The sequence below is a fragment of the Montipora capricornis genome, chromosome 2 (assembly GCF_036669925.1).
Source record: "Montipora capricornis isolate CH-2021 chromosome 2, ASM3666992v2, whole genome shotgun sequence".
Taxonomy (NCBI): Eukaryota; Metazoa; Cnidaria; class Anthozoa; order Scleractinia; family Acroporidae; genus Montipora; species Montipora capricornis.
In genome coordinates, this window is record NC_090884.1 from 45,602,664 (window position 1) to 45,615,833 (window position 13,170).

The 13,170-nt window shown below is 39.3% G+C and overlaps 1 protein-coding gene across 1 annotated transcript; it reads left to right on the plus strand.

Moving 5' to 3' along the window:
• The first annotated feature begins 6,704 nt into the window (after positions 1-6,704).
• LOC138038037 (galanin receptor type 1-like) lies at positions 6,705-9,690 on the plus strand. Its single transcript, XM_068883863.1, has one exon. The coding sequence runs from the start codon at positions 6,906-6,908 to the stop codon at positions 8,028-8,030; it is 1,125 nt and encodes a 374-aa protein (XP_068739964.1). The 5' UTR covers positions 6,705-6,905; the 3' UTR covers positions 8,031-9,690.
• Positions 9,691-13,170: the final 3,480 nt, after the last annotated feature.

Sequence of the window (13,170 nt, forward strand, 5' to 3'; positions counted from 1 at the left end):
GCTTTTATTTACGTTTTTGAGATACAGTGTATGCCTTACGCTAGTCTTGATAATTTTGGTATTAGTCTCTCAGCAACACAGTGACAATGTTCAATTTATAATTCAAATTAATTACAGTAATTTTTAAACAAGTTAACTCCAGTAAGGGAATCGTTGTGATCATTGCTTCTATCTTAACAGAATGCGATAGCTGGGGACTGTAAGGAAAGAGATAAAAAACTTCCTCTAAACATTTATCACCAGGTATCAGTTCTAAGAACAACAAACCGGTTCGAGGTCAGGTCAAGAGGTTTCTGCGCTTGTCTGACTATGATAAAAGAAGACAGCCGCTGTGTTTAGCAAATTCATCGGTATTTTAACGGCCGAAACTCGATAATATGTTAGCTGGAAACTTATCAGATAATGAGAAAAACAGGAAAGAGTCAAACGAATTGACCATTAACGTGGGTATGTGAAGTCTAAGTAGAAAGAAAAAAAAACTTTGCCGCATTCCACTTGCCATTTAATTGAAACGACTCAGTCTGGTGGTAACGCCGCAGCGGGAATATGGTCACGTGCCTTTTAAGTCTAGCAGTTTGCGGTTTTCCGTGGATAAACCTGTCGATAAATGTTAACATGGGTTCCTGGGGCAACATCTGCTAATGTGAAATTGGGCGTCACGTTAAGAGAACTACGTTTTCTTCAATTGGTAGCTTGTCACCAAAGTAGGTACATATCACAACGATGTAATGTATTGCTGGTTAACGATAATTTAATGAGAGAGGTGGGCTCGTCTTTCATATTCCGGACCCGAAATAATTAATGTCCATAAAACAAAAGAACAAAACCAATCTAACAATAGCTAATTAGAGTAACAATGGTTTTTTTTGTCTTGCGCCATTTTAGTCCGGCATATGAAAGTCTACCCGGATCCTTTTCGTCCACTAGCATGGCATCGAGGACTAGAGTGCTTTCACGTGATGTCACGGCGGCCATATTTGTGTACCTAAACAATGAAACGGTGGCCATGTTGGTGTACGGACTAATCCTCCGGGAATTGAGCGCCATTATCATGCAAACGTTTTCTTTTGTTTCGGTGGAAAAGCAAGATTGCTGATCACGTGAGTGAAAACACTCTATAGGCCTTTTTCGATATATAAAAAATTAGCTTGAAAGAGAGGTTTAGAGGACAAAGTCAAAGGAAAGTGGATGATTGGTAAATATTTTTCACATTCCAGCGTGTTCCTATTGTTTTTGTCCTAACTGCCTCACTAGCTGAATAAATGACCTATTGTCTTATTTCTTACCTCGCCGCTGCGGCATTTACCACTAGCGTAGTATTTTTGTGTTTTTCCTTTCCAAGAGCAATTTTATTTCGTCATTAATTTATGGTAATTGGGATTAAGACAAAAATTTGGTTTTATCAACGGAGTTGATAATGTAAATTGGCCACCGTACAGAGATTCAGCACGACTGGAGCCCCATGACTATGGATTCCTGTGCACGATTGAGATGTTAGTGTACTGTTCAGGGGTCTTGCGCGATAATTAGAGAATTACATGCCTCAAGGTTACTACTCTCTTTAGGGTTGCTTCTTATTGCATTTCTCATCCCTTGTCCTTTTTATTAGCCAAGCCGCCGTCATTTTCGCAAAATATTCTGTCATCTATGGAGTAATATTTGTCACCAGTCTTCAACCGTCTTTTGCAGGCTGTGCACGTAAAGCAGGACACGTGGTACACTTTTTGTCGCACCCTGAAAACTGCATCAAAGGCGGGAATCTGTTCAGCACATCTTGCACACGTACGAGAGCTGCCATACAACCTGCAAATAATGCAAACCAGAAACCCATAAGAGTTGAAACGTGTAACGGCCCCTTTTGTGCTGGAAAACAAGCTTCTGAATATTCAATTTGCTAAGTACCATATTTGGAACAACAAGAGCGAGGGGTTTCCAAATATGGTACTTAGCACTGAAACATTCAACCACTCAGTTTGCACTGAATATTCGGAAGCTGTGAACGCGAGTTACATGTTCCAACCCTTATGGGTTTCTGTGCAAACTGAATTACTTTATCCCCTTTTTCGATAAACCAGCGTTATCTTTAGCTGATCCTCAGCTGTGGTTGTTTTTCAACATTTTAATGAAGGGAACGAGATAACGTTTTCGGAAGTATCAATTAACATAAGCTGTTCAAAAAACGTTTCCCTGATCTGCGCGGCTTCAGAAATTACCATGCTTTAGATGCGATGCAAACTTTTAAGCGGGGCGCCGGGGAATGACAGTTGAGCGAAGCAGGCGAATGATATAGATACTTGCTCGTCGATTCGCGGCCTGCAGCTGTAGACAGTCCTAACTCGCTTTTTTAATGATGTAATACTCGTGTACTAGTAATTGTCAAAACCCAATAACTCAGATTCTTGTGGTATCGTCGACAAGTGTTTTTCCGAACACCTGATCATCCTAGCCGTGAATAAAATTTCATTCCATCAACAGGCAAAATTTACAACGTAATTTAAAGTAAAAAGTGTAAATGAAATATGAACGCCCTTGACATGAAAAATAAAAAAAATTCATTTCACGTTAGTAAGTTCTGGCACTAGAATGAGTTATCACAACTGACAGTTAATTTCCATCCAGAGCAATTGACAGGCTGCCGTCTCAGTTACGCCATTGCTCCATTTTAGGGGGTAGTCAAGCTAAAGCTCATAATCGAGAGGAACGTATAGACAGACCGTCGCTGAACTGAGTCACCAAGAATCGAACCACACTCTCTAACTTCCGAAAGAGTCGTTCAAATCAACTGAACTTTGCCAGCCCTTGAACATTAGCTACAGCCGCTATCGATAATAAACAAGAAAATTGGACGAAGATTCAAAGATGCTTTACCTCATGTAGTCATATCTGCATAATATGGCGGTACCTTTTACAAAACACGACTTTCCAACTTGCTCCAGAACAACTCCGCATTCGCAACATTTCAGACATGTCGTATGCCAGAATTTGTCCACTGCTTTCAGAAGGTACTTTTCCTTAATAGCAGTCATGCAACCTGCACATGTTTGCACTGAAGAACTCATCGTTGAAACACTCACTTTTTGTCGGTGATCACAGGTAAATGAATCAAGAACTTTTGCCATAGAGTGAAAAACTGCGAAATTCAAACCATGGAGAGACTTGTTTTTCGTCAACAACAAACAAGCAGTCATCACAAATCTGGTGCACCCTTTCAACGAATTACAAACAAAGCAATTGCAAGCTATAAACAAAAGCACCTATTTTGAACGAATAGTGAATTATCTTTCTCAGTCAAGTGTTTTTCCCCGTAAGAAATTTGGGTATTCTTGAAATATTGCTGTTATCTCAGATTTATTTGCTGAAGCGCTGATGTGCGCATTTCCTGCTCATTTTGGGACAAAAATGTAAAAAAAATAAAGAGCATGGATTTTTCCTCTTGACTAAATTCCTCCCTTCGGTTTTTTTCGCGTTTTAATTAAATTCTGAAGAGCGACAATCGCGAAAACAACGCAAAACGTCATGACCACCTGCTAAAATTTACTAAACATGACCGTGGAATGCATATAACAATGAGAAAACGTAGCCTTTTCGAAGGAAGAGAACCGCCAAGAGTACAACACCGAAGATATATTGAAGTTTTCAAAGTAAGGACTCGCCTCCTCTAGAATAAAATTCACATATCTTTTAAGTGTTTTGTTCTCTTGAAGTCCTGTTGGAAGAGAAACGAATTTGACGCAGTTGAAGCTGAAGAAAATCGCAATCTTGCTTTCAAGTGCTTTGTTTGTGCTCGTTTGAGTGCATCTGAAAACATAACGGACGTGTTCGGCGGACAAGAATCGAAGAACGGAAAAAACAAGACTTTTTTCTCTCGCTAAAAGGTAGTTTGATAAATATTTTTCTTCGTAAAATTATCTTCTGATCGCAAAATAGGATGTCACCGTAATTTGAACCCGGTTCTGACGGCATCTTCATTTCCATCTGCAAAAACTACGACTAAGTGCTGTGCGAGAAGATCTTTCAAATGAAGGTTCTATATTAACCTACGATCAGGCTCTATTTTCGTTACGCGAGGGGACGAAGTGAGCGCCGACTTAAGAGGACATAAGAGCGTTGCTCAATTGGGCCTGATCGCAGGTTAGTTCGGTATCGGGTTGTCGCAAAAATGAGATCATTAGAGACGTTAAGATAGCCCGGTTCCGGGTACGGGTACGGGTACAGGTACGGGTACGGGTAGGACCGTACCCGTACTCGGTTACACGGAAAAGCGGGTGACATCAGGTACGATCTGAAGCAAGATGGCGGCTCAGAAGATAAGGTTGGCTATTACGATTATGTTTTATATCGTGTTTCATATGCCATCTGAACATCGTCTGAAATAAGCCGAAAACATTATGTATCAGATTTAATTGACTTTTTTTGTCTTTTCTTACAATATACTACAAATATTCCTTAGCCTCAAAAATGGAAGAAGCCTCCTTTACTTCTATCAAAACGTTTTAATCAAGAAGTATCCTTTCAAGTCAACATAAAGTATGTAATTTTAATTTAGGTTTTTTTCATCGTGGTTCATGACCTGTTGTATTTTAAGTCTATTTCAAATGTGTCTCAACTAAAATTTCGCGAAGAGACTACACCACAGTCATGCATGTTTTGGTAAGCAGCACGACCTTTTGACAAGCAAAAATTTCTCCACATTTGTGCCTCAACAAAACTTTTTCGTAATCCCAAAACGCTTCAAATCAGAAAAACAATTGTTTATCCAAGAATCTGGATACTATTCTGGTCTAATAAGCAAAGTTAAAGACCATAAAAACTTACCCGTTTCTCCATTTTTACCGGGCGCGAACTCACGTGTAGACCACTGATTACCCCGGGAAAACGTGTAGCTTTTACGGGAAGGACGCGGTCACGTGATCATTTAATGAGTTCAAAATGGCACTAGCCGTACCCGTGCGTGAAAATCGGGGTATCTTAAGGTGTCTATTGTCTTGTCTCGAACCTGTGCTTTAAGATAATGACTCACTCCCCTTAGTGTGTTCGTGACGTTGTCAGCGGACTCTCATCAATGCAGATTTTTCGCTCAACGCGACCTGCAGTGGTCTTGGGAGTTATGCATTTTATTGGGCACGCTAATTTAAGGAGTTAACAATTGTTTAATTAAAGTAATTCCTGTCCAGTTGTTCGTTATAGAGAAATTGAGATGGTCAGTTTCCTTTAGAGCCACAGGCCCAAGACCCACCTGAACCCCCTACCCTACCAAGTGAAAGATAACATTGGGGCCCCTCAGAAATTAATTTCGAAGACCGAATAATTTCAGAGAATCACTTTCTCAACCAAAATTTGTGGTATAATTCGCTGATTAGAATTGACAACCGCCCCGTTTACTACCCTGAGTGGCATTGTGCAGGTATTACTATGGTGAAAGATTTGAAGGACTATTCCAATAATTTTCTTTCTCTCACAGAATTGCAGACTAGGTATGGAAAACACACAGCTTTGTACCCAATGATCATAAAAACGAGTATGAAAGATTTTCAACTAAACTACTGAAAGCTCAAAAAGCAAACAAACTAGTTTACACAAAACTTATATCCAGGAAAATTGTACCTCCTAGGCAGGCTCAGCAGAAATGGGTAACGGAATGCGGCATAGAAGTCGAAGAATGTATTAAGTGGCATGATACTTACCAACTAGCTTTTAAGTGCTGTACAAGCACAAGACTTCTCGAATTCCAGTTCAAGGTTTTGTACAGACGAATAGCAACTAACGAATTCTTAGTTAAAATCGGCCTACAAGACGACCCAAACTGCTCCTTTTGCAAAGATGAACCAGAAAAATTTAGTCATCTCTTTTGGTCCTGTCCCAGAGTGACCGCTTTTTGGACCTTCTTAATACAACGCTTTATTTCGTCTCAGATTATTCCAGAAAACTACCAATTCAATCTTCTTATAGCATTAGGTTTGATGCCAGACTCCTCCAAAAATCATTGTCAAATGAATTTTTGCCTCCTTTTAGCAAGACATTATATCTGGATTTGTAAAAACAATAAAACGCTACCAAAGGTAGAAGCCTTTTTCAGATATCTATGTCGACCTATCTATTTGAACAAAAGACTGCAGGCACCTTACAAACGAAGTGGGAATTACTGAAAACTTTAATTTAGAAAACCGCTCTTTTTTCTTGCTTCTTTTACTTTGATAAGTCCCTAAACCAACAAATCCTTCACCGCCTTTTCGCAACAGCCTTGCAACCGACAGCCCTTAAACTTTAATGCTTTGATTTTCTTTTCAGTATGGGAAGCAATGTATACTGTTTTACTGTAAATATTTAAATGTCTTTCCTGTCAGTAAGTTGTTTGTTTTGTGTGTGTGTGTGTGGAATAAATAAAATAATAAAAATAATAAAATAAAATAAAAACATTGGGGCCCCTATAATGATTTTTTTTTCTTTGAAGCGAGTCCTAGTAATGTGACGTTCAGTGCTGCTAGCAGATCTCAAGCACGTTGTGCGTGGCAGATATCACGTGTGCTTTGTTTAGAGACTTCCTTTTTTTTCCCAGCGTCATCTGTTGCAATAAGGTGAAATACCGCGCACGTGATATCAGAGATGAACAGCTGTAATTAAGCAAACCTTTTCTTCTTTAAAATTCACGATTTTTGCACGTAAACTATTTATCATCGACACGCGAAGTGTGATTGGACGAGGAGGGGGGCATCTAAACAGATGTAATCTTTTGTAAAATTGACTAATTATATAAGGCAGGAGATTAACGAAGAACTTGAAATCCCCATCTGCATCGCGTCTAGCTGATTAATTTTCTGTGTGAAATTAGAGGAAATGATAATTTGGACAGCCAGGAACTGCAGAAGGAATATGATAACATACCAAATTAACTAACCCTTGAAACTATGGAAGTGAAAGAGGCACAATCACAAGGTAAAAGGTTCAATAACGAGCTGATTACGTACCACAAGACATTGTACAACATAAGCCTGGTCTTCCTAGCTTTGGGCATTGTGGAAAACATCCTTGTATGCTTAGTTTTATGGAAAGCCTCCAAGGTGAGAGCCCCTCATTCAGTTATCAAGCTATCCAGCTTCTTTCTTTTGCAGTTGGCAATCACAGACTTAGTTTTCAGAGCTGTTAATTTCTTTCGCCAGACATCAAAGAGAGAACGTTTGGAGTTGGGCACGGTAGAATGTAAGATCGTTATATTTTCTTCCTTCACTTGTGCTGCCATTACATTCATTCTTCTCGCAGGAATCGCAGCCGATCGATACATTCACATCATATTTCCAATCCGGACTTTCGGTAGTAAACCTAAAAAATATTTGATTATGGTTTTGATCTGGATTTGTGCTATGGCGATATGCTCAGGCTTCATCATCAGTGCAACAGTCTCCAAGAAGCCACCTCCACATGGAAGACGCCCGATGGAAAACGCTTGCCCAAATTCGACGTGTAATAACACCCGCCACCCGATGGATTACAGAGAACCTCCCCAACATTGCATCCCAGGAACTTCCCGTGACTCGACCCGAGAGATACCTTTTACAATTTATTTTTCATTAGCGTTCTTGGTGCCACTGTGTGTAATTGTATTTTCCTACACCAAAATAATAAGTTCTCTCCAGCAAAAGACTAAGGCGAGTGATCTTGGAAACAGAAGCACCGCAAGAGCGCAATTACGAACCATTAAAATATTTATCATAGTTGTACTCAGTTTTCTTTTCAGCTGGGCACCAATAATGATTCTCGATATGATCGAGTCTTATCGTAAGAAAGAAGGAACAATTTCTATCGGGGTCTTTCCCGTGCGCCCGTTATTTGACTGTATCACACAAACAAGTTCGATTTTTAACCCTCTCATATATGCGCTCGGCGATGCAAACTTCAGAAAGAGCCTTCGTTTGTTGTTTCATGTTGGGGAAAGGAGTAATGTAAATAACCGTGTTTCTCCCGTCGCTGAACGGACTATAGAGGCCAATTGTGACATTCACATTACTGAATTAACCAAGTTCCAAGGTTTGTAAATCTCGTTTGGATGAAGGACATCGATAAGAACAGGTTCTTTACTCTAAGTAAGGTTTATTCGTACTGCATTTCCCGAATCAAATGGTATGACTACCAAGAAATCATTGCCCAGCTAAAAGGATATCGAATTATTTACTTTAATTAGTACATCGTGTTAATACTATAGACCTTTGCCTTGCTTTTTTGCTAATGACAGAAATCGCTAATGTCAGATGAGTGCATCTCCAGATGATGATTCGCTAAAAACCCCGGTGAACTCGTTAAAAGATTAAAACAAAAATCCTGATTTCCGAATTTTAAAATGTATGAGTTAAAATGTTTAAAATGCTTTGTAAATGTACATAAGGAGCTCTTTGCTGTCATCGTTTACTTTGTACATGTATCATTAACATAAGAGTTTTCTCGTGCATAGAATTAGGACATCATGTTGTTTACAATTTGACTTCAAAAGTTAAAAGAACTTGTCAAACTTGGTTAAATCTCCTAAGTATTTTAAGCGTTTTAATTTTAATAACGAGCCAGATATTGGCCATCAAAAAACTGATAACCTATTATTGGGTGGCAAAAGCATCATTGCTTAGGGATGATCTTGCGTATATTGCTTTCAAATTTTCAGAGATAGGTTATTATACAGTGCGCTTTCAGTATTCAGTACTTTAGTTTATTCTTGGTTTTTTAAATTTATTTTTATTTATTAATTTTTTTTTCAATTTAACATAACAGAAGTTTACATTGCACACGATACATATAGAAAAGAAAAAGAAAACAAATACAACTAATGATCTGACATGCAAGCCAAAACAGGTTGGTTGACTGATTAGAAAACGTCGGCCTTGTGCTTATTAGCCAAACAAATGTAAACAAAGTTATTCCCCAATTCTTTGATTGCACCTGACTTGAATGAAAGATAGCGATAAAGCCTTTTGGGAATTGACTCTGTTATGCAAAAGGTGAGGTACATCCTCCTATTGTTTTGGCACCAACATGGCCGTCTTAGCACGTTAGTGTAATCAGAGAATTGCCAATATTCTAAATGGAGAGGTGAATTTTAAAAAAGAGTGATAACACTTTAAAGTTTGTTATCACACCAGGCGTGATCTCTGCGTATTGCTTTTCAGTCTTCTCTCTTAGCGCCTTCTTCTTCTTTTTTTTTTGTGTGGAAAATCATCCACGCGCAATGCAAAGCCAAATGCCTCGCGATTTGTACTTCACAGTCCAATATAGGCTTCCGCATCGCAGCGGAAAAACGTGTTGGACTCGCGAAACGTGATAGGTTCCCTCATTTTACTACGTGACAAAGTCCGTAAGTGAAGACGAAAAGCTTGGTTGATTATAACAGGATAGTGCCCAAGCGCTAGAGGACACAAGTTCATCATCATCAAACGTGGCGATATATATATTGTTGTACAGAAAAAAAATAATTAAAACTGGACATTAACGAGTTGGATTTGAATGAGGTTGGGTACGGTTCAGAATTTTCTTTGATCACTGGTTGGTTTTGTCTTGACTGAAACCGAACTAATCTACTTTACTTTGCTTTACAGTCCACCATTATCTTTTGCTTTTGCAAAGTTCCAGGATTTCAGGGATTTCCGCAATTTTAGATCAGTTTAGGCACAGGGTCTGGAAGGGGTCTCGCGTGATCCGTGAATTGATCCCAAAAAAAGACCGTGAATCAGGAAAACTGAAGAAATTCATCTGTGATTCGTGAATAATATATTAACCGTGACGCGTGATCCTTCAAAGTTGTAGTGTGTGAATCGAGATTTCTGCCTTTATTATGTCGTGAACATCAGTCAACCCTACATGAATACATGTAATTTGTCTGTCAAGGTGGTTCGAAACAGGTCTTCTGTCATTGTCACGTACTAACATAATCTACCATTGCAATGTTTCGTACTTGACCTCTGTTGACTTAGTTGTAGTTCACATGAACTGAGATGAGAGATGCGTTGAGAGACGACATGTCATAATCATCCGTACAGGTCACTGCCAATCAGAGGTTGGTTTCGTTGGAAAATGTAACACGTGTTCAGGTCCGGGTCGCCTGGACGTTTTCACATGCGAATTGTTGCAATGACGAGCACCAGAGTAATGGTACTGTTTAAACTAACTCGAACTTTTTGACAGGTTTTTAACATCATAGAATAATCAACGACCACGGAAGTTTTGAAGTTACAAAACAAAATGTGAAAAAGAAGAATTGTAGAGCTACGATGTAACAGCCATGAAGTTAATTTATACTTTATCAAAGTCAAACAAAGAGCCAAGAATTGTTGGGATATGGATTTCCGGAATCGTTGATTTCATCACCAACGTTTTGTTGCCTTCCCATCTCAGGGTCAACTGATAAGACCCAGGGGCGGATCCAGAAATTCAAGAAAAAGGGGGCCGAAGAAATTGCGGCAAGAGCGCAAACTCCCCCCCCCTCCCCCCCACATGCCCTCTGTCCGAAAAATTAACGTTAGTCAAGATGCTCCTTACAGCATTCTGGGAGCATTTGTGACAAAAACGTAAGTCTATATAAAACGGATCATTCGACGATTTCTTTGTTTTTCTCTGTACATTCCAATGCCAGAGGCCGGGGATTTTGGAAACTTAACAGTTCTTTTTTAAAAGAGACTGAATACGTAAGCCAGATTAAATCAACCATACAGAAAACTGAGGAAGAATACGCAAACGACGATCCTGTTGACCCTAGCTTGCTGTGGGAAATGGTGAAATTGAAAGTGAGAGAGGTCTATTAATTTTGGCATAAAGAAAAAGAAGAAAATGGCATCCTGAGAGCAGAACGAAATCGAACAGTCAATAGCAATTTTAGAAAAACGTATATCTGACGCTTCAGTAGATGACTCTCAAAAACAAAATTTGTGGGTGCAACTAGAAACAAAGAAACAGGAATTAGAAAGAATAGTTGAATACCAAACAAAAGGAGCGATTTTGCGATCGAAATCTCGATGGTATAATGAAGGTGAGAAAAACACGAAATATTTTCTGAATTTGGAAAAGAGGCACTGTAAACAAGCGACGATAGCCCAGCTCAAAATAGATGACAATGCTTTTGCCCTTTCAGATAAAGAGATATTAAGTCAATGTGAAACGTTTTATAAGGACCTATATTCTACCAAAACAGCAAAGGAATATATCACAGCTTTCACTTTTGCGCCGCATCACAATGAAAAGGTTTTGAATAAAGAAGAACGGCTGTTATGCGAAGGGCTAATCAATGAAAAAGAAGGCGGCCTGGAGGCTCTTAAAAACATGACCTCTGATAAAACACCTGGGACGGATGGATTGCCATGTGAATTCTACAAAGTCTTTTGGAGGGATGTGAGTCAAATTTTAATTAGTGCTTTAAATTACTCTTACGATGCTGAAAAGCTTTCAGTCTCACAAAGACGTGGTGTTATCAAGCTGATTCCAAAGAAAGATACGGATCCTAATTTGATAAAGAATTGGCGACCACTCACGCTCTTAAACTGCGATTATAAGATTGCAACTAAAGCTATAGCAAGCCGGATAAAAAGTATGCTCCCTAAGCTTATATCACATGACCAAACAGGCTTTATCAAAGACAGATTTATAGGGGAGAATCTACGGCTTATAGACAGCGTTATCAAATGTACAGCAGCAACTGAAGATATTCCGGAACTTCTCCTTTTTCTTGACTTTGAAAAAGCTTTTGACTCTCTCGAATGGCCTTTCATTCATAAAACCCTTGAGCATTTTGGTTTTGGACCAACTCTCATCAAATGGGTAAAAGTGTTTTACTGTAACATTGAAAGCTGTATCCTTAACAACGGATGGTCGAGTAATTTCTTTAAACTCAGCAGGGGAGTAAGGCAGGACTGCCCGTTGTCACCTTACCTTTTCATTCTTGCAGCAGAAATAATGGCCGAAACCAAGAGAAAATTAGGGGACAGAGAAGGAGGCTCCCGGTCCAGCCCTTGGGATATGTCATGTCCACGAAAGTTATTTTTAGACGAGCGGAAGTCTTCCGAGACGTCCGCATGCAGGCCAACCTCGGTCCGATGTTTGAAAGAAAATATATATTCATCAGCCTTCCACGTGCGCCATCATTTTCTCTTATCACTAAGAACCTTAGAGCGCGGCAAGACTGCATGCGGACGTCTCAGAAGACAGACTTCCGCTAGAACAAAGACTTCCGCTCGTCTAAAAATAACTTTCGTGGACATAACATATCCCGGCCAACGCCTTGAGCCTCCCTCTCTGTCCCCTCATTTTCTCTTGCCGAAACCTTTCGCAAAAGCACGAAGATCAAGGGCATAACTGAAAAGGACACCGAGATTAAATAGAGTCAGTATGCCGATGATACAACACTTGTTTTAGACGGTTCTGAGGAATCTCTAAAAGAGTCTATAGAGCTTTTGGATAGTTTTAGCAGGGCATCTGGCCTCAGACTCAATAGAAAAAAACAAGCAGGCCTTATGGATAGGCTCCAAAGCGAACGCGCCTCTTAAGCTATGCCCTGACGCTGACTTCAAATGGCAAAGAGAAAAGGTTAAAACTCTTGGTGTATGGCTCTCGACAACATGATCCAGATATAACCATGCTTCAGAATTACAATGAGAAACTAGAAAAAGTAAGAGCGATTTTAGGTTGCTGGAAATTTCGCAGGCTTAGCCTTATAGGGAAAATCACGGTAATAAAGAGTCTTGCTGCATCTCAATTAGTATATATTCGTTCCTCTTTGGGAACAAATGAAAAAGTATTGAAGGAAATCAATAAAGTTCTCTATAATTTTTTGAGGAGCGGTAAAGGCGATAAAATAAAAAGAAATGTTGTGATAAACGATATCGCAGAAGGAGGAATAAAAATGATAGATAGATTCTTTCAATAAATCCTTAAAAGCCACTTGGATCAAAAAGTACCTTCACATTAATAACCGCGGTAACTGGAAAACCTTTATTGACTTGGAACTCCAACAGTATGGAGGAGACGTACTATTAACAGGTAATTTGAATAAGAAGGATATTTCAACTGAGCTTGACCACAATATCTTGCCCCTTTGTTAAGGAAAATTCTGGAAATCTGGAGTGAAGTTTTTTTTGAGGCAAAAGTGTCATCTGAGGATCATTTGTTGTCGTTGCCATTGTGGTACAATTCCTTGATACGGAT

Bases quoted from the DNA above. Each gene is read 5' to 3' on its own strand.
- LOC138038037 (XM_068883863.1), top strand. From the start codon at position 6,906: ATGGAAGTGAAAGAGGCACAATCACAAGGTAAAAGGTTCAATAACGAG.